The 21,636-nt window shown below is 41.2% G+C and overlaps 1 protein-coding gene across 1 annotated transcript in view; it reads left to right on the top strand.

The window, feature by feature from the left end:
• The window catches only part of LOC119741057 (sortilin-like), a 75,505-nt gene that overhangs the window by 43,235 nt on the left and 10,634 nt on the right, over window positions 1-21,636 (top strand). Inside the window, exons 13-17 of the mRNA XM_038216680.1 lie at window positions 1,183-1,366; window positions 7,124-7,240; window positions 11,199-11,313; window positions 20,185-20,306; window positions 20,899-20,998. Coding sequence (XP_038072608.1) covers window positions 1,183-1,366; window positions 7,124-7,240; window positions 11,199-11,313; window positions 20,185-20,306; window positions 20,899-20,998 — 638 coding nt within the window. The remainder of the gene's footprint in view (window positions 1-1,182; window positions 1,367-7,123; window positions 7,241-11,198; window positions 11,314-20,184; window positions 20,307-20,898; window positions 20,999-21,636) is intronic.

Here is a 21,636-nt window from a genome sequence, read left to right on the forward strand (position 1 = left end):
AGCTCTAATTTCACTGTCCTTTGAAGTCACGGTTGGCATGTGAAAAAAAATGATTTGTTTGTTTTGTTTTGCTTTTTTGGCAAGTGTGTTTCTTCTGGGCTTTAAATAGTTGAATATTACAACATTATCACTATGAAAACACTCCGAAAAGTATCGTCAACATGCAAATTGAGGTCAAAGTAATACATTAGTATATATAAATAACGGTCGATCGTACGCGTAGAAATTTGTACGATATGAATATGCACATCAATTGAAGGCGCACTGATCATGATTCACAGCAACATTATAGGGGGTTTTCGAAACCTTTGCTTTGGCTTCTGCTTTTCTTCTGACTTCAAAATCACTGAGAGGCGAACCAAATGGGAATATTCCAACTTTTGGCTTCATATCAACCGATTGAATGTTCCTGAAACATAACAGGCACCAAAATGTAGCTGGAGTTCCAGAAGTTGAGGGTCTAAAATCTACGTAAGACGAAGCCAAAGCCAGTCGTTGTGAAAATGCTCATATGATAGTTACATGATGAAAGTTCCTTGAAAAATCTGTCAAGTTTTCACTCCAAATTTTTGATTTTCCCACATCGGTTTTCAAAAGCAGGTGCTAATTGCAAAGGCAGGCACTCTGTAGCTGATGTGCTTGGGGGATAATGAATAACTTGGATATTTAGGGGGATTTATCGGACAAGGACGATGAAGAAAATGTTTGTCTGGTCCAATGATTGTATCAAGTCGCCCCCTGGCCAATTTTCCCCAGTTTTTTTTTAATTTATTTACCTCTTAATTTTTTTCCACTGACAATTTTTTTAAACCTGTGAATAATACAAATTCAACGACTCATCCCAGCTAGTATTTCCTCTGCCCGATACCACAATAAATGTTTCATCATTGTAGTTATTTACCAAAGATTGGTCCATAAATGCAACTATGACCAACATAAAATGAAATGAGATGTGGCACACCTACCCGAGAGCAATGGGACACACATCAAAATACTTAGCAGTTGGCTCTGATTTTTTTTTTTTTTTTAGTTTGAAACAAATCCGTTTTCTTTGCTTTTTTCTTTTTTTGAGGATACTCAATCATTTCTGTCGTTTCAATTGGTGTCTGTCTTTCAGGTGTTATCTCTGCAAATATTTGTGCAATATCTCTGTATATTAACGACTTCTTTTTGCTCTTACAGGCACAGAAAAAGATTTTGATGAATGGGTTCCACATCTGTCAAATGAAAGGAGAGGCTGTCTTCTGGGGTTAAATGAAACATTTGAAAGAGTGAAACCTGATTCCCTGTGCCGACTGAATTATGCCCATGAGCCTAAAGCCAAACAATCTAATCCATGTTCCTGTACTAAAGATGACTATGAGTGGTAAGTGAATTATCAGCTATATATGATGGGCATTTCTACGAGTTTTCGAGAAAAAAAAGTGTGTGTTACATGGAAAAACAGCTGTTTTTGGCTGTTATGTCCAGTCATTAGACTAAGCTCCTCGAGTCTATTGACTGGCCATAGACTGGGGCTCATTTCTGGTATGACTCAATATATTGTTTAACCGTCTTTTCTCGTGCAATCACAGTCTACAATATACACACAGATATTACAGACATTTGCCACTCCTGTTTATAGATTGGCTGAACTCCTCAGCAGCTGTCAGTGACGTTCGACTTGTGTGACTCTTATTGCAGGATTTATGACTAATTGACAATGACATGATGATCAATGTAACTTAGACTTACTTTTGTGGAACGAAATCACTGACTTTGTTATTGTGGCTGCCGCGGTCTCACTTGTGGTGTGAGAAGTTTCAAAAACTATAAGCTCGGACATCTGAAAACAAGGTAACTAAATGACTGGTGTTCACAATCAAAACCAACCAATTACACACCATAAACTCAGAGTCACTTGATAAGCTATGATGATCTCTAAGTGATTAGAGATTATTGCAGGATTTATGACTAATTGACAATGACATGATGATCAATGTAACTTAGACTTACTTTTGTGGAACGAAATCACTGACTTTGTTATTGTGGCTGCCGCGGTCTCACTTGTGGTGTGAGAAGTTTCAAAAACTATAAGCTCGGACATCTGAAAACAAGGTAACTAAATGACTGGTGTTCACAATCAAAACCAACCAATTACACACCATAAACTCAGAGTCACTTGATAAGCTATGATGATCTCTAAGTGATTAAGATAACAATCTGCAATTTAATAAAGCAGAAAATGTTAATAACATAGAAAAGCCTTATCTATAATAATCCTGTCTAGAGGAATTATGCTGGTGTAAATCAGGTTTGTACTGTGCTGTTCTTACCTGTAGAGCACTGCTACATGCATTATTCTCTTGAGGGCACTTATCATTCACTAAGATTTATGTTCCCACGGTACCTTGCGGCCCGCCCGCTGGCCATTTCACTTCCTCTTTCTCTTAGCACGCTTTGTGAAAGACGTGTATTTCAGAGCTCCAATTTCTGTTCGATTTTTTACTTCTTTCATCAGCCATTCCTGTACACTATGGCTTGTAGTCATTTCTTAGATTCCTTCCAGCCTTCCTTTTGAACGTTATTGGTGTGAGATTTTGTTTTACTGCCTCTTAAACGGAGTGACACCTTAAACGGTGTGACACTAGGCAAGTCCCTCACTCCCAGTGCTACCTTGGCCAACAGAGTGACACTTCGCCCTCTATGTAAAGCCCTCATGCCCTATTCATCTACTAGACGCTTAGCCTAGTATTAGCCAAGGTCATTTTGTTGGGGGGGGGGGACACGTACACAAATGGCACATTGAGTGCTGCAAGATCATCCATGCTTGAAGGTACAGTCGAGTCTCGTTAATACAAACTTGTTCGGACCTAGCCAAATTGTTTGTTATATCAGAATTTAGTATTAAGAGGAACATCAGTCCTATTCATTGTGCACATAAATGCACAGTCGGGACCAAGGCTTTATGTTTGTTATAACCAGAATTTTGTATTAACAGAGTTTGTGCTAACGAGATTCGACTGTAGATAGAGTTTTGTTACCGGCACAGAGCTATATTAAATTGCTAGAGCGCTGACTCGATATACAAAGTGATGCCTGCTGGGCGCATCCATGTTGTGCACAAACCTATGGAAAACTCGAAATTTTGTACGGCTTTTGTATGGCTATTGGCATATCTGCGTTTGTATTCTATATGGATGCGTTATCGAAGCCGATACGCCCAAAAGCGAAATGCTGAGCCAAAGCTCAAAGTGCTTTCAATACTCGCCCTAACTAAAAAAAGCTTGACAGCAGGCCAGCTGTGACCATGTACCTAGCTTGCCCGCTGTCAATCTTTGGTGCCTCAACTGCCTGGACTTTATTACAACTCCGGACATACTCTGAGTGTTCATGGCCAGACTGGGGCTCCCACTCTGCAGCCTAGCTTGCCCCCAATCCACAGAAATGCAAGCATTCTTCTACTGTTCTGTCTGGCCAAGGCCCAGCATTACTCCGGGCTAGTGAAAGCTTGGGCTCTTTCAGTCTTCATTAATGATTTCTCACCCTGACCCAGGTCTGTCATCTGAAATACCTGCATCAGCACTTACCCGCGTTTTACCAAGACTAACTTACCTCATGCTGCAACTTTTCCTTTAGCAGAGATGAAACTTTTCAGATTTTAATCGGTAATCAGACTTTTTGACTTTTCCAATGAAAAGTCAGATTTTTTTTACGATTCCTCCCACAAAATATTTTTTCAACTATAATTTCCCAAAAAATCACTGAAAAGTCAATGAAAACGGCACGTAAAAATTATCCAGAGCTTAGTTTTAATTGCTTTCACCTGAGGCTAATGGAGTGCTTCTACGGTAGCAACACCTAGGCTAACACATGATATGGAAAAATCATTGCATCACACGGAAATACAGTGTATGAAGCATGCGTGTAGCACAGTACAGCTGCATACGATGATATGCAACGGTACCTACCAACGTACCTACCGTGCCGCCCACTAGCACATGGCCGGTCGGTTACGGGTAAGCTCATCTGCTCATGAACATGATGAACGATCCAGAGGATAAAATCCAACATGTGCAATTTTCGAAGGTTTCAGATTTAGTTGTATAAAATGCAATGCTTTAAAAATCTCAATGATTGTCCTGAGGATGGCGAAGAAAGCAATAGTGAAACATTTCACTGGCATTTGTTTGAAGAAAAAGACGATAATGCCCAATTTTTTTCACACGTACTATACGGAGTTGTGTGGTTGAATCATGGACATGATTGAATTGTTGTCATGAAAGGTGCCCTTGTCTTTCGGGCTTTTTCCTTGCCTTTCTCAAGTAAGAAGTGAACTTCTTTGTTGATGAGTCCATTACAAAATAACACTAACAGTAGATCAGGCCGTTTGATTTTATGAAAACACTGACCATCTTTTTATCAAAAATTTTCCTTTGGATCAAATTAAAACGGGAGTCGGTGTCCGGAAATTGGGCCTGAAGTGTATTGTACATACAATTGTGTATGTGTATTACAGCCCAGATTTCGGACACGTAATTTTGTTAGGCCTGTTTCCCTGATTTTTCCCCTATGCCAGTTTCATCTCTGCTTTAGATTCTTTGGCTGTTCAGTGTTCAGGGTCCATGATGACCCTTCCACAGTTTCTCTCAACTTAAGGATTGTCACAATCACCAGACCAGTGTAACCCAACCCCAGGATCCATCATGGATGATTGCTCACACTCTCATTTGATTAGCTGTGTCCTCAGCAACTTAAGTCTGTGTTAGAATGCCTTAGTCCATCACTAATTTGGCAGACGAGACAGAAAAAAATCCCTTTTCTTAATGGGCATGGCAGATGAAGTACTGGTTGTCAGGCTGTCAGACTCCACCAGTCCTTGAAGTTCCATCCAACTTTGGATTACGCTGCTGCTTCCAACCATAGGCTGGCTTGTAGCAGTCACTATATCCCAAAGGCTCCAGGCCTCTACCCTCAACTTATGGGGCTCTTTGACCCATTTTACTTGGTCTTAACCCTGGCTATCCTCTGACCATTGATAACTTAACCTCAGTCATGGTTCCAGTTAATGGATGCTCCCAGACCACCCACTGACTAAAACAAGCACCGGGCTCTCTAGGGAGAAATCGAGTGTTTTGACAAGAGATGACATTCAGGCACCATTGCTATGGGACAACACCTTTACTGGAGCGAAAAGGCAGATGCCAGCCATTGCTCTTTCTTCTGCTGACACACCTGCTGTAATGTCCCCATGTGGCTATTGTTCACTTGCTTATTGGTAATCATTTTAAACTTGATTCCAATATGCTGCCTTTACTTATGTCCGCTCCAGCTCTATTTCTGGCCCCTTTCTCCTTCGGTCCAATCTGGTCTCCTGCCTGGCACCGAGTTTGCAACATGTCTGCCTGTACCCTGAATGAGGGTACCGTCTGGGAGGATACAACAAAATGGCGGCCTCTTACATGAATCTCCAGGGTGAGCCCATTTCCTGGCCTCTGCTTTGCAACATGGTACTTCTCAAAAGAGAACGACGGTTAGCTTCTATTTCAGCTCCTGTTTTTCCAAGTCTCAGGCATGGCAAACCGACCCTCTACTATAGACCAGCTGTTTGCCCCCTTTTCCCATATCTCCCATCTCTTCTGAGTGTCCAGGAAGATCAAGGCAGATCGATTCAGAGCTGTTTCTGGGCAAATATGGCAATTTAAACATGTATGGCAGCTTTCTCTGCGATCAGGTGTCCATGCACATTTCATCCGGGCATGGTTTTATACCCCAACTCACCCTTCTTATGTTAGGGGTCCTTGGGCAGGTTTTACACTAACTCGGGCCCCTTCGAGACCCTTAATGAGGCTGCTATCCTGACTATCTCCTTGGTGATGACCTTCCTCTTGATAGTAGCCATGGCTTGCTGCAGAGCGAACTCAGCGAAACCCATCCTCATTAAAGTTCTTTGGAGCCAGGCCATGTATGTTCCAGCCCCATGCCTCCCCTCCCACAGAAAACAGCTCATCAATGATTTTTGACATCTTGATACCCAACTTCAAGCTTCTCTCATCAATTTCGGATGAAAGACCTTGGGTCTGTACCCATAGCTGGTACGTAATTTGGCGGCGACTATCAGACCGAGATTAAATGAAGTTCTGCCGCACCATCTAGCATCTCGCAACACTATCGCCTATTGGGCTGCGTCTGCCATGTGCTTGTATTCATAGATTGGCCTGTACCCCAGGAACAAGGTACATGCCCAAAAAGTCCAGAGTGTAGCTTTTTGATGGGCCTTTTGCAAGGATGTGCCACTAACGGACATCTAGCAAGCCACATGGTGACATCCACCAGCATGTACACAACCTGCTACTTCCAGAGCAAACAGACCATGCAGCCCCTCGACTTAGCATCCCAGCAGCATTACCAGACTCAGTTTGTACACCGCTGGTGCCCCCCAGTACCAAACAGTAAAGGCCTGTCCTCTTTGGTGAGTGCCGATTTCCTGGTTTCGTTCTGATGGGTGTTTATTCATAGGGATTACACTCCCGTGCAGCCCGCTGACCAGCTTGTACACTTTATGTTGTATGCTTGAACCCACCTACCTATATGAAGTAGTGCTCTATGGGTAAGACAAGTGCAGTAGAATCCCCCTCCCCCATTCTACTTGCAAGTACTTACCCATGGAGCGCCCACCTGCCTCCCAACTCTCAAGCACTTGTACTCTCAAGAAAAGAGGGAGTGAAATGGTGGACAGGCCGCTAAATAATGTAGGAAAATGATAGAGAATGGATAGCATCCTCATGTGGTAATGCTCTACAGGTAAGTATTCGCTAGTAGAATCGGCACACACTTCCGGGGGGGGGGGGGGATGGTGTCAACATTATCAATATGAGTCACTATTTTGCAGTTTAAAAAAGCTTTCTGCGAACATAACTTTAATTTGGAGTCCATACAAACACATAACCTAGCATGTCATTTACTTCTTATTATGTTTATGCTGCAGATTCACAATTCCTCACAGGTCCATTACAATGCTTCTAGTCCAAATTCAAGTCACTTAAAGTGACGTTACAAAGTTGCCCTTGTTATTTGTTCATCCCTTATTACTTGTAACCACACTTTGAAATTGATATGTTTTCACTTTTTTTATATTCTTCAGTGACTTTGGGTTTAGCCGCAAAGGTGAAAGTAAAGAATGCAAAGTGAGTGCGGATGTTGACCCCTCACACCTGGACATCTGCATTAATGGAAACGAGGAGAAGATCAATACTTGGGGGTAAGTTATACAATAAAACCAGCTTCATCTGTTTAACCTTCATTTTATTCTGTGATCCCATCACTGCATGAATGAAACTTTATAGCTGATGTTCAATAATGGATGTGTATGAGTGCAGTGGTAAGAATAATTTCATGAGGTGACACATAAAATTTATTATTTATATGACTGCACATTACCAAAAAAGCACAAACAAAAATCATAATGCTGTAAAGCCCTATGTTCTGTCCATCAAACAGACATACTTCTAGTTTATTTCAATTTTTGTTTTGGGGGAATGTTTTTATGAACATGTGTAGCATTTTTCAGTTATCATTTTTATTTCATTGCCTTTGATTGTAAATGAGAAACAAAAAATACTATGATTTCAATCACAAAAAGGTACTTCTTTTTCTTTTTGGAAATACCAACATTCTGACCAGTTAAGTAAATCTATAAAAAAGAGTCTTAACTTGAGTTCTGGGAAGTAGTAACACCGTGTGACATTGATCGTTGTTTATAAGTTTTGTGGTTTAGAGCTGTGAAATATTGAAATAATTATAACAAAAATGTCAGTCACGTCAACCTCATCCCCAGTGCTTACGTTATTTCCAACCTCGTTTCCAATAGCCCTGGATAGGAAACTTTCTTCCAGCATCCTGATTCGATACCGCAATTGGCTAGAACTGGATTTATATCGTATACTTGGTGTTGTTATTAACAACGTGCAGTACGTGTTTTCGCGATCATTCGTCCACGCCTTATCGAAAATATTCATTTCCTTTCCAGTTTGTTTTTATTAATATAAAATGTGATACTGCATGTTGTCTCGTTAAGATCGTAACAGTTTAATTAATGTAAAATTGTATTTTCGTAACTCATGCCATGCTCGCGCTGCGACAAATTGATTCTGTTTTTACCTCAGACATCGCATACAAAAACAAACACAAATGTCACACACTAGGCATGCACCAGACTATTCCTCATTTGCATACGTGTTCAAAAATCTTGCACATGCAAATGATCCAATACCAGGGTGAGAGAACAGGTAGTGGTGGGTGCGTACTGCTCAGCACTCTGGGGACGAGTTTGCAGTCACGTGTAATGTCAGTCTCGGTCTTTTAGCTTAAGGTAATGTCAGTCACGTTATTGCACTCTGAAGTATATTACAAGTAGAATACTGGTAAGTCCATGTGCATACAATGTACAAGGTGGGTAAAAAATAATGTCACTTTGGATAATTTGTTGTCTCCCACAAAAATGGGAAAGGTTACTATTGATTTGGGGGTCAAAAGGTCAAAGGTCAAAGTCACAGTAGTAAATTAAAGGTTAATGGTTTCCAGATGATAACTTCACTCCTGTTGAGGGGTTTCAACAGCAACACTGTTATTTTTCTTCTCAGTCATCATTCGGTCTGGGTATTAACCATAAGTCAGTAAAAGTTTCACTGATATTCATCCATGCATGAAAAGGATGTATCCATACAGGCCTTTCTTTGTGACTACCCCAAACCATACCAACACGATGTTCAGAATATGCCTTTTGCTGTGAACACGATGGCAACAATGGGCCTGAGGACAATGAAGGAAATTATAGGAATAGCAGAACAAGACATCAATTAAATAGAATTACATTTATTGAACTTGAAAGTGAATGACAGATACGGTTATTTTCACTTTGTTGCTTCTCGACCCTCCACCTGTCTGTCATTCAGATCAATGCGTAGTTGTGCCCATGTCCTCATGTCTGCAATAGCTCTGCGGACCATCCGTGTTCTTGTGAGGGCTTGGATTTCACAAGTAATCCTGGTGAAAGTCCTGCAGGGTGTTTGGCACAATGCAGTACACCCGGTCCTTGAGGTGCCCCAAAGAAAAAAAATTGAAGGGGGATATTAGATTTTGAGATCTTGGCGCATCTTATTCAGGTTCTTGGCAGACTTATGACTCGTGACTCGGACTCGAGTCAGACTCGAGTCACATTTTTAATGACTTGGACTCGCACTCGAGTCACTTTGACTTACGACTCGGACTCGGACTCGGGGCTACGGACTCGAACTGACTTGTGACTCGATGGAAATTACCGCACTGCACACGCACACATACGTAAGTCGATCGTTTTCTTTACTGTGCAATACATGTACAGGGCGCTCGATACGGTGCGTGTGTGGCCGTGGCCGGTTACCGATCTATTGATTAAAGAAATCAATGTACCGAAACTTGTACCCCGCCGTCCGCACGCAATACTGCATTGGTGCAAGATTGATAGGGTAAGGTACCAGACTTTTCTTGGCAGACGTCCTGTCGTTCACTCGTGTATTGCTGTCGCATCGCGATAACGCGATATGATTAGTCTGCTGATCTGCCAGTTTCGGTAACGTTACATGCAAGTTGCAATGTACGTAGATCATGATAGCATCCACTCCAAAAATTGTCAATTTTGGGTATCTTAACTTCAAGAGAAATGCAAATGGAAGATCAGGTGCAGAATGCAAGTTCTGCAAGAGGAAATAGAGGAGAAAACCGGCACTACGTCAAACTTCAATCGCCACCTTTCATAGAAGTCTAAAAAAAGATATTTGAAACGCCTGAACTTTAAATGCAAAAGTTAGTCCAATACCAGTTTTGTCTGAATTGCCTTTATAACTGTTTTTGCGAATGAACTCCTCATTTCCAGAGAAAATTAGAGAAAAGCTGTGGGGAAAAATGGAAATTTACAGCACCTAAAATGTATGTTTTTCCAATACTATATCAAAGGTGACTCTGAATCTCTGAATTCCCTAAAATGTATGTTTTTCGATACAAAGAGGTGACTCGTGACTCGGGACTTGGACTCGACCTTTGTGACTCGTGACTCGGACTGGGACTCGACCTGGAGGACTCGGGACTCGGACTTGGACTCAAGAAATGTGACTCGGATTCGGACTTGGACTCGATGTTTAGTGACTCGAATACAAGTCTGGTTCTTGGTTGTGGCATTAACGTTGAATACCCCCTTAAAATATTGAGAAACATTGTGTTGTTAGTGTTTTTGGGTAGTTGCAAAGAAAGGTCTGTATCCTTTGCATGCATGGATGAATATTAGTGACATTTGTACTGAATGTGGTCAATACTCAGATCGAATGTTGGCTGAAGAGAAAAGCTGGTAAGCTTTCTTCCTTTGTGGGAGACAACAAATTTTCCAAAGGGACATTTTTTTTTAAAACTCACTCTGTACACGTGGTAAGCATTGTTGTAGTACTCGTACTCGGTACTCGTATAATTTTTTTTTAGAGTACTCATACTTCAATGTCAAAGTACTCATACTCGTAACGACGGTACTGGTACTCGGGCAGCAAAGTACTCGTACTCGACATGTCGAAATTATACTCGATCATCAAAGTACTCGTACTCGAATAACAGTACTCCAAATGGTATCGCTTGACTTACCGCGGCCTTATTTTATTATAATAAAGAACGTGCAACTGTGTAAAAGTCGTCGTTGCGGGCAGCAAACAAAACACAGTAAATCGTGACGTAATAAACAGGACTCCCGATGCACAGTAGCATACACGAGTCCTGTTTATTACGTCACGATTTACTGTGTTTTGTTTGCTGCCCGCAACGACGACTTTTACACAGTTGCACGTTCGGGTCGAAACTGGACCTGAAAAACAGCTCTCAAAAGTACCTTTTGTACTCATTTCATGACAGAAACAATAGTTGTTTTTATTTCATCACACCTTAGGCTACATATACCCGAAAAATGACGGAAATGTCTTCGAGCATTCCACAACCTCTTTAACTATTACATGTATTTCTACACTCCCATGTATACTATTAGTGTACCGGGTATTTCCCGTGTATGTGTATGTACATGTATGTAACAATCATAACAATCATGGAATGTGGAAATGAGTGTTGGAACATCCTCTTAATGGCTGGAAGTTAAGGTGAAGTTGAATCACATGCAAAACACATTTTTCAATTTCGGCTCTCTATAGATATCGTAAAATTCCTGGAGATATGTGCGTAAATGGTTTTCAGCCAGTCAGAAGCATGGACACACTTCAGCAGCAGTGCACAAGTGGTCTGGAGTCTAACTTGTCTGTGGAGCAGGTGAGAATAACCAAAGTTTAGTGTCATGGCAAAACGGTCTCAATTCATTTTAAACTATTTAGAAATAACATCACAAGCCTTAGAAAGTATAAATAAAGACAGTCTTTGATTCTTATGTTACAGATACATAAATCAGTCAGATTTTTTGTTTTTATGCTCAGCCTTGGTGAACAGCCACTGTTTTTGCCCGCTCGAGTTGGGCATGCGAGAATGTGCGCCATGTACTTGACGTGCTGTTTTAGACAGAACTCGCTCGCTCGGGATGTCCGGCAGATTTTCAGTATTTCGCCAGCATTTTACTTGTACACGTCGGTGTCCTCACCGTCCATGTTCTTCTTCTTGCTGAACCCGCCTTTGACTAGCTTCCTGCAGAAATTCACCCACAGGCTGTCAAGCTTGTCTTGTACGGAGGCTTGGAGTCGTTCGGTTTGCACTGCATAGACTAGTCTGCTGCGCACCATTGCCTCCAACATCCGGACCCGTGTTGCCATCTTCACCTCCTTGTCCGTCAAGACGTCCTTTAAATGGTCTTGTCTTTAAATGATTTGAGCTTTACATGGTAGATTACATCATTTCATAGTGGTGTTTCATAGTCTGCTAGTGATGAGGCCAAGAACAACCAAAAATTACTTCTGCTTCCAATTACATGACTTTCAAAAATAGGATCAGTCAGTCGGAAAATCTTTTTATTTTGATATTTTTGCAATTTTGTTTATGTGCAGATTGAATGGAGTATTTAATCATATGCATATTGTTGGTTTGAATTATTTTCATTTGCACAACAAAAGCAATCAAAACCACCCTCAAAAGTGATAAAACCTTACCTTAATTAGTCCTCCTGCTGTCTAAACAGTCACAGACGATCAAAATTCACTTCCACTTCCCCTGCTTTACTTTTAACAATGGCTAGTCACCAGCAGTCAGATCAAACAGGCAAAGCTGGCAAGTTGTGGTTTCACGCCTTTTTTTTTTATGCCCGCGGCGAAGCCCAAGGGGCGTACTGTTTCCGCCTTGTCCTTCCGTGGGTGGTTGGGTTTATACGTATACTGACTTATGGGGTACCGGGAACAAAGAGCAACAATAGGGACAATGGTACCCTGCAAGTCGGTCTTTAGAAATCTCAGTACCCCATACGTAAAATGCTATGGAGTTTGAGATTTCAATGGGAACAAAGGAGAATAAAAGAAGGGAAGTCAAGTGGACAATAGTGGTACCCCATAACTACCCAAAACATGTATGTCTGAGTTTGTCTAACAGTCACTATGTGGGCATGTGAACAAAAGATGTCCACAAAATTCAGGGTGTGTTGACGTTATGTGGACTAAGCTGTGTCCACATAACATTTCGCCCTCTCTGGAAAACAGGTTTAGGGGCATTTTTGGGTTAGGGTTACCTGTCGCAGAATAAAGAGAAACATTCAAGGAAATCAATAAGCAAATTTTGGGTTGAAAGAGTCTTCACAATTAAAGTAAAGTTATTTTTTGTACCGAGTTTTCTTAACTACATGAAAACAAAGGAATGTCCACATAGAGTATCTAAAACTCTGTTACAACTGTAGCTAAGGCCTGTCATGTAGCTGAAGTAATTAATGAGATATACGCACTATAAATGACCATTACGGATATTACACTGTAAGACATCGATTTTTGTTTTTCAATACGCATTGATAAAAGTCTGTGAAGTTTTTTGCAAGTATTGAATGAAATAACTATGTTGTAGTAGAGATAGGTTCTCTATAGGGAGGGGGGGGGGGGCTGGTACCGTCTTATGCACACAAAGGGCAAATATATGGTGCTTTTCAGGGCGATACATGTGCGAAATTCTGAAAAAAGGCACCCAAAACGGCAGATGCCAGAATAAAGGGCACCACTTCTTTTTTGAAAAGGACACTAGTTCATAAAAAAGGGCACTTCATAAAAAAGGGCACTATTTACAAATTATTGGGGGGGGGGGGTTTAAGCTCGATGAAAAAAGGGCATTTGAATGGAAAAGGGCATTCTTTACAAAATATTGGGGGGGGGGAAATACCCCCCTTACCCCCCCCCCCCAGGCTACGCCTATTGGGGAGGGGGGGGGGGGTATTCTCAAGTTGCCTTGGGTCAGATTGGGTTCAGGGGAATAAGATCAAATGTCAACAATTTCGAGTTGAATTAGCATGTCGCGCACAAGTGCCGTTTTTATCCCCCATGCTGCAAGCCGGAGGGGAATATTGCGACAGCTATTCCTTCTGTGTGTTTGTCTATGCGCGTTTGTTTATGGTGTAAATCGAGGTCACACACGTGCAACATCATATATGAATCGAGGTCAGGAACCAAATGGACAACTCATCGGTTGGAAAACGTGTACAAAACCAATGAGAGCTGTTGCGAAAAAGTTTAAGTACAAACAAAGGAAAAGGGAAGAGAAAAAAAAAGAAAATCCTCGATTTACACCATAAACAAACGCTCTTGTATTGTATTACGCTCGAGGACAGACAACAAAAGGAGCACAAAGGGGCCTTTGATCCTCGGACGACGGTGCCTATTGTTAAAACTGGTCCTCTATCGTACGGTTATGTGCTTAGTCTATGGGAAAGTGTTATATTAGAGGGACAAAGGGAAACACAATAGGTTGTCCTCAGGCGTATAGTAAAACACGACTGTGCGCGCATGTGTGTGCGTATGCATTTTTTCTGTGTGTGTGTTATGTTTTGGTTAAGTTAACTCTTGTCGGCACGATAACTTGAAAAATACTTTACTTACAATATATGAACTTGAAATTTGGTTGTGGGTTGTTCTTGGTAGCCTTATCAAGCCTATTGATTTTGGGACCGATAGGTCAAAGGTCAAAGCATTATTTTGCTAAAACAATAGAAATCTACTATTTTGGTTAGGGATACTCGCTTTACAAAAAACTGCCAGCATGCCAGGGGGATTGCGCAAGTCTCACTTGCAGTATTTTTGGATTAAAGTGTTGAGACAATAACTGGGAAACTGATCAAGTGACTGGTCACCAGCATCGTCATCTTATCAGCGAGTTGTTTCTGCACACTGTTGCTAGAGTGGGCTTGGATCAAGTAGTCAACTTCCCTACAAGTAGAACCAACACACTCGATCTTATATTAATAAATTCCCATCATATGTTACCAGATGCGAGAGCTCACCAGGCCTAAACAATCATGACATCATTCTTCTTGACACAAATGTACAGGCACAGAGGCGAAAACCATCTCGTCATATGATATCAGTGATGTAGTGCCTTGATGCTGGGCCTTGGCCTTAAGGCTGGATTTTAGGGCCTTGGCCTTGGCCTCGAGGCTTGAGGGCAAAAGCCTTTGCCTTGGCCTTGAGGGTTCAGGGCCTTGCAATTTTGAGTCAAGACTCTTCAAGGCCCATAGATTTTTGCACTTTCCAGATAAATCTGTTGTAAATTTTGCTGTTACCATTTTAATCGTATTACCATGGAGGAGGGAGGCACCCTATAGATTTGTGTGTTGGGCACACTTCCACTTTTATAGCATCATATTTTGTTACCATTGTAGTAGATTTGCTGCAAAAATATTCCGTACACTTGTGGGGCTAATGAGATGATCACTTTAATTGCATATAACTATGGAATAGATCTGATTGGTTGTATATGTCTCCCTGATAAGTGCTAAAGATTTGCATGTATCTGTTTTAGATGATGCTGATATTTCTGACCATGTTGGGCAAGCAAATAAAAATTTCCAAAATCAGTTTCTTGGATCCCCCTTTTGTTACACTTGGGAAAATTGTGTGTCAATATAGAAGTAAATCATTATTTTGTTTAGTTAAACCATATTGAAGACCTGAACTTATACTTTAATAGATACAATGCAGTCATAAAACGGTGTAGGCCTATGGGAGCATATTGATTGCAATTAAAGAAATGTTGTTCTACGTAACGAGCAATTTGTGATGATAAGGGCGGATCCAGAAGGGCCAAAAGGGGCCATGCCCCCCCCCCAAAAAAAAACGAAACTATTTTTTTTTCATGTGACGTCGTAATAAAGGCAGGCAATGAGAACACCACCATCTTTTCCTAAAAAAACATCGGTTAAAATGGTCAGAAATTGCCTCAAATCGCACCACAGAGCATCTCGAATCCAAAAAAAATTCGGGGCCCTTAAAGCGGGCCCCGAAGCCCAAGCCATAATTTTTTGCCCCACTTTTTTTGGGGGGGGCCAAAATTTCTTGGCCCCCCCCCCAAACTGTGTTCTGGATCCGCCCTTGCGTGATGATATGTCACTCATGTGACTATAATTAGTTCTATATCAGTGGTCATTTCATAAAACAGGGCCTTGGCCTTGGCCTTGAGGGTTAAGCCTTGGCCTTGGCCTCGAGGCTTTAGGGTCAAAGCCTTGGCCTTGGCCTTGAGGGTCAAAGCCTTATGGAACAGTGCTGATTTTGACACCTTTAGGGCAGAGTCTAAGTTGTGGGCTGACAGCATTGTTGATAGTTGCTCTGTACATACTCGAATCAAACAGCTGGCGACTGAAGAGCAGGACGGTCTGGAAATATCGATGCAGGAGCATGTTCCATCAAAGCTCAGTACCACAAGATTCAACCAACCGTGGTTTAATTCATCATCAAAGAGCGTCACGCAGGAAGTCACATGCTTTCAAGAAAGCCAGGCGTACCAATAAAGAGTGGGATTGGCTTCGCTTCAGACGCCTAAGAGAAAGAGTCACAACAGACGTGTTGTCAAGCCTATGTAACCAATATATCATAACCATCGTCTGCTCTGAGCCCTTCAGGAACAAAAAACTTGGTGGGTTGGTGAAGATAAAACGATGCGATCAGAATGGAGTAGCTCCTCTGAAGGATGGCAATTTCATGCATGCCGACCTGAAAACCAAGGCAAACATCCAGAACAAGCAATTCTGTTCAGTGTTCACCTGCGAAGGTTCTGCGGACCTACCGACTTGGGTTCCAACCCTCACCCTACCATCGATGATATCCAAGTCAGTTGCCCTGGGGTAATCAAGCTTTTGAAGAACCTGAAACCACTAAGCTTCCATAGATCAGGGAGTAGTTCCGTCAGCATGGAAGAAGGATCTTGTTGTACCCTTGTTCAAGAAAGGCAACCAGTCACTGGCTGCAAACTACCATCCGATATCGCTGACAGCAATCCTACATGTATGTAAGTTTAATATGTGCTCATATATATACTTCATTGTGCTGTTATTCGCCATCTCACTCAGCATAACATCTTATCCGATGCACGGCACAGCTTCAGAAAGAGGCGATCATGTGACACCCAACTGATTCTGACCAACCTTGACCTAGCTAAAGGGCTTGATGAGAAAGGGCAGATTAACCTTCTCTTACTGGATTTCCAAAGCCTTCGATAAGGTCTCCCACCGTCGACTCCTTCAGATGGTTGATTACTACGGCGTCCAAGGTCACTTTTTGCAGTGGATCCAAGATTTTCTCCACAATCGTACACAACAGGTTATTGTTGATGGGAGAGTACCAGTTACATCAGGTGTGCCCCAAGGGAGTGTATTAGGTCTACTTCTCTTTTTGATATACATCAACGACCTGCCTTCCTGCGTCAAAAGCTCAACAACCCGCCTTTTTGCAGATGATTGTGCACTGTACAGACGTATCTCATCGAGTCTTGACATCATCTTATTGCAAGATCTGGATGCACTGTTCAAGTAGGAACGTACATGGCTGATGGAGTTCAATCCAACCAAGTGTCAGGTAGTACGCATCACAAACAAGCGGAAACCAGTCCCATCATCATATAACATCCGTGGACACAGTCTGGAGGAGGTTGACTCTGCCAAATACTTGGGTGTTGATGCAGTAACAAAGAAGGCTAATTCCACGTGAGCTTTTCTCAGCCACAACTTCAGCTGTTGCACTCGCAGAATCAGAGAGGCTAGCTACATGACATATGTTCGCCCCATCATTGAGTACGCCGCTCCAACCTGGGATCCCCACACTGAAAAAAATATTAAAAAACTGGAGCAAGTTCAGCACTGGCAACTACGACCGCACCTGCAGTGTAACATTAATGCTACAAGACTTGCACGGGAGTCCACTCAAGGCCAGATGTCTTCAGAGCCATCTAAGGATGCTTTATAAGATCTTGGTAGACATACACTGGAGTTCCTTCCTCACTGAGGCCAAATTTAGTACTAGAGGTCACAGTTCAGGGTTCCTTGTGCTCCATTTCGAAACACAGGTTGTCTACTCATTCTTCCCACAAACTTGCCGAGACTGACCTTGGACCCAGCCAGCCTACCCTCCCTCAGTGCGTTCAAATCAGCATTGAGGGATGTTATACTCACTAGCTTCAAGTTCTGTTTTTAACCTGCACTGCAGCACTATACATGTACATAGTTTGTTATTAGCACAGTGAGTCAAGCACATTCATTGTTATTGGAGCACACCCCCACCTGTATTGCATTGTTTTTCTCATTGTAGAAGTTTGCACTTTTCAGAAAAAAGCTGCTAAGGCCAATTATTTGTTCCCAAATTGTGGTTAAAGCATGAAATTTGGCATGTAGAGCCGAAACGGTATAACAATTAAAAAAAAAAAAAAAAAATGTTCAGCATTCCACAACCTCTTTTATAATACAGTTCTTCTGAATTTTTATTCCTTGCGCGCCCTCCCTTTTTTTTTTTTAAATCAAGCTCTGCCCCCGAATCGGCAAGATTCAAGGTGGGTCCACCTCTTAAAATGATTTTTTGTTATACTGTTTCGGCTCTGCATGCCAAATTGCATGCATTTACCAGAATTTGGGCACAACTAATTGGTCTAAGCATCTCCACTATTACCCAGGATACGTGTACATTTGTATCTAGGCTTATGAAATATATAAAAATGTAATTTTTAAACCATTTTATTGCAACTTTATCCAACTTGTTTCCATTCTTACGTAGCATTTTTGGTTTCAGGAGGTCAATCTCAACACTTTAAATCCAAAAACGGCACTTGTTCACGAAATTAAACTCAAAATTTTCGACATTTGACCGTAGCCCCCTGACCCCCATCCAACCCAGGGCAACTAAGAATGGCCATCTCAGAACCACCCCCGACGGACTATGGCATGTTACATCAACCATCAAACCCATAGGCGTAGCCAAAGGGGGGGGGGGGGGGCAAGGGGGCAATGGACTCCCTTGTAAAAAAAAATTAAAAAAATTGCAATATATAGAGAGGGAGAGAGACTTGAAAAGAGAAAAAAAGGGGAGGGAGAGACACAATTAATGCGGCAGTTCACATCAGATCATAGCCTGCTAGGATTAGTTGCTCATACATGTAAGACAACATGAATAGTTAATGCGGTACCCGCTGCTATGTACATACGATTTGAACCAGCCAACCAATCCGGTTAGCTCAATGGTTGAGTGGTAAGACATCTGCACTACATGTATACAGCAGGAGGTCATGGGTTCATTTTTCCAACTTTCACTCGGGAGGTAACACGCTGAGTATACAGTGTTTATACGTCGGTGAAGGGCAAAACCTAATTTGATTTGTCACCCAGACACAAAAATCCCGTCTCACTTTGTGTGGCATTGCCCGTGCGTTTCTGACGTAAACAGGTAGTCGACCAGCATTTTCACGAAGACAGAAAAGACAACATGAATTTTAAACTTTCATTTTTAATTTGCTGATTATAAACTCTAGGGTTGTGCCATAAAATTATGGTTTGTCGGGTAACCGGAAACAGAAGTATTTTTGGGGGCCTTATGACTTGTATCCAAGAGTCCGTCCATGATAGTTTTTATTATATAACCGTCATACAGATCCCTGTCATTTGATTGGTAGAACTTACATCACGTGACATTCGTTATTACTCCCATTCACGCCGGGGCTCAAAAAGTCCCACTCGCCCATAGGGAATGGGAAATACTATTGAACAGATAGGATCATTCTTGTTCCATGACGCGGTATTTGTGTGCAAATGCATGCTAGTATGGGCGTTCACATTGCGTGTAGCGCGTATTGTTCCAAAGAGCCAGCGCTACAGAGTTCGGTTCAAACATTTTTGTGAAGGGGTGGTTTGGAAGAGACAAATACAGTTTCCACCAATTTTGTATTGAAATAAAAGTTCAAATATATCAAATGACAAGGATCTAGTGGCTTTAGATTGTGAAATGGAAGGAATATTATTGCTCTGTAAAATCTGGACTTTTCCAGTTCACTCAGCTTCGCCTCGTGAAATGGAAAAATCCAGATTTTAACCTTGCGATAATATTCCTCCCTCTTCACTCTGACCTGTATAACAGTGCATCTGCAGACCAATGTAGATATTTTTCTTTCAAAAAAAGCAAAACCCAAATGTTGGGACCATTGTTTTAGTGAAGTTCTGCATGTAGACCTTTCACAATATAGGATATGAAAGCCCAATTCATAGGCTTTCTTTTAGTACAGGAATCATTCAAATCACTCATGTACTTTTCAAGTTACGGAATTTTAAACACAACCACTGTTTTAAAGTTCTGTCCACGGATCACAAAAAAAGGTGTGCCTTCTTTCAGCAAAACGAAAACAATTCACACACGTCCCTTTGTGATTTGTTTTTGTTTTGCTGAAAGAACACTTACCTTGTTGTGATCCGTGGACAGAACTTTAAAACGGTGGTTGTGCTTAAAATTTGGTAACTTGAAAAGTACATGAGTGATTTGAATGATTGTTGTACTAAAAGAAAGCCTATGATTTGAGCTTTTGTATCCTAGATTTTGAGGGGCTACATGCAGAAATTCACTAAAACAATATAATGGTCCCGACATTTGGGTTTCGTTTTTTTTTTAATCACCCTGTAATAATGACTGTATATAACTACACCTTTTGTGACAGTGTACAGTACAACAATTTTGGCATGTTTATTTGAAATGTGTCACTCTGCAGTTAGATGGCCATCAGGTAAAGACATGGACAATTGTCATGATTCTGCTGGCAGTTGCTTTCTTTTCTGGAATTCTTGTTTTCTTGCTGTACAGGCACAACAAACTCCCCTGCACCAGACCAAGGTAAATGATAAGATTTTTATCACTATATGTCCGGTGTACTTTATGAAATGTTTTGGTGTAATTTAATGTAAACAAACTGCAATTTGTTATCTGTGGGATTCATATGTGCTTGAAAACAAGGGCAGATGATTGCAGTTAAGCAGAACTTCAGGTATGCAGTTCGATATATTTCTGCTACTTAATGCCGAAAATTGCAGGGTTTTGCATCAGAAAAAAACCCCAGATAAATGCCTACGTGCATATTTTGCAATGGAAAACCTTACAGACCTAATGTTGATTTTCAAAACCTAAGACAGTTTACCCATTTCTATTGGTCGAGAGCCCGTCACGTGGCTGTCACGTCACGATTGACAAAGACTGGCTGTCTAGGCCTAATTTCACAACACTGCTAAGCAAAAAAAAAATGCTTATGTAGATACGATAGTTTGTGGTATAACTGGCAGGAACATTAACCCTGAATTTAGTAATATGTCCAGATTGTTGATCACCAAATATTCGCTGAGTAATTTGATACTCACATTTGTAATTGCATATGCCAAGAAATCAGTTTACCACGCTGTTGAATCAAATCATGAAGGTTTTGACCTTTCAGCTTGGCATCATACCGCTACTCACAGCTTAGTGATGGAGACAATTTGGATAAGATGATTGACTTGGAATCTCATCCAACATATCATGACTCCTCCGATGAGGTAAGCACTGCCTATTCAATTGTTCAAAACATTGTTGTGTTTTTAAGCCCATATGACATTAACTTAAAGGCTAATTTTCAAAGCCCTCTATCCATGCAGGAACTGCAAATCAAAAACCCTGTGATCTGTCTAGAGTCAGACACTTCCTCTTGTTATGCCCTGCCGGCGAATCATACTGTTTCCGCCTTGTCCGTCCGTGTGCGTGTGTGCGTGTGCATTTGGTTCCACAGCGATATCTGGATTGTATCTCCATTTATGTCTTGGACCTTGATACAATTAAGGTAGCTTTCTACTCTAGTGTAGCTTACAGAAAATGAATAAGTTTGGACCCTATAAGACAAAGCCAAGGTCATTGGGATTAAAACAATAGGATTTTATTTATTTATTTATTTTTTTTTTTTTTTTTTACCAAACCAGTATACATGTGCAAATGTAATCACTCACTAAAATATTAGGGGGCCTGCACACTGTTTATACATTTTTTTAAATATTTTTTTTGTATTATCAATGTGGCTTCTTCACCCTTTTTTCTTGGACAGTCATATTTTTAATTGAAACAACAGAAAAAGTTTTCTCAACAATTACATGTACATGTATTACTAAAACTTGAGACTTGAACCGTAATACATGTATATGTA

The sequence above is a fragment of the Patiria miniata genome, unplaced genomic scaffold (assembly GCF_015706575.1).
Source record: "Patiria miniata isolate m_02_andy unplaced genomic scaffold, ASM1570657v1 HiC_scaffold_11, whole genome shotgun sequence".
In the NCBI taxonomy this organism is placed as follows: domain Eukaryota; kingdom Metazoa; phylum Echinodermata; class Asteroidea; order Valvatida; family Asterinidae; genus Patiria; species Patiria miniata.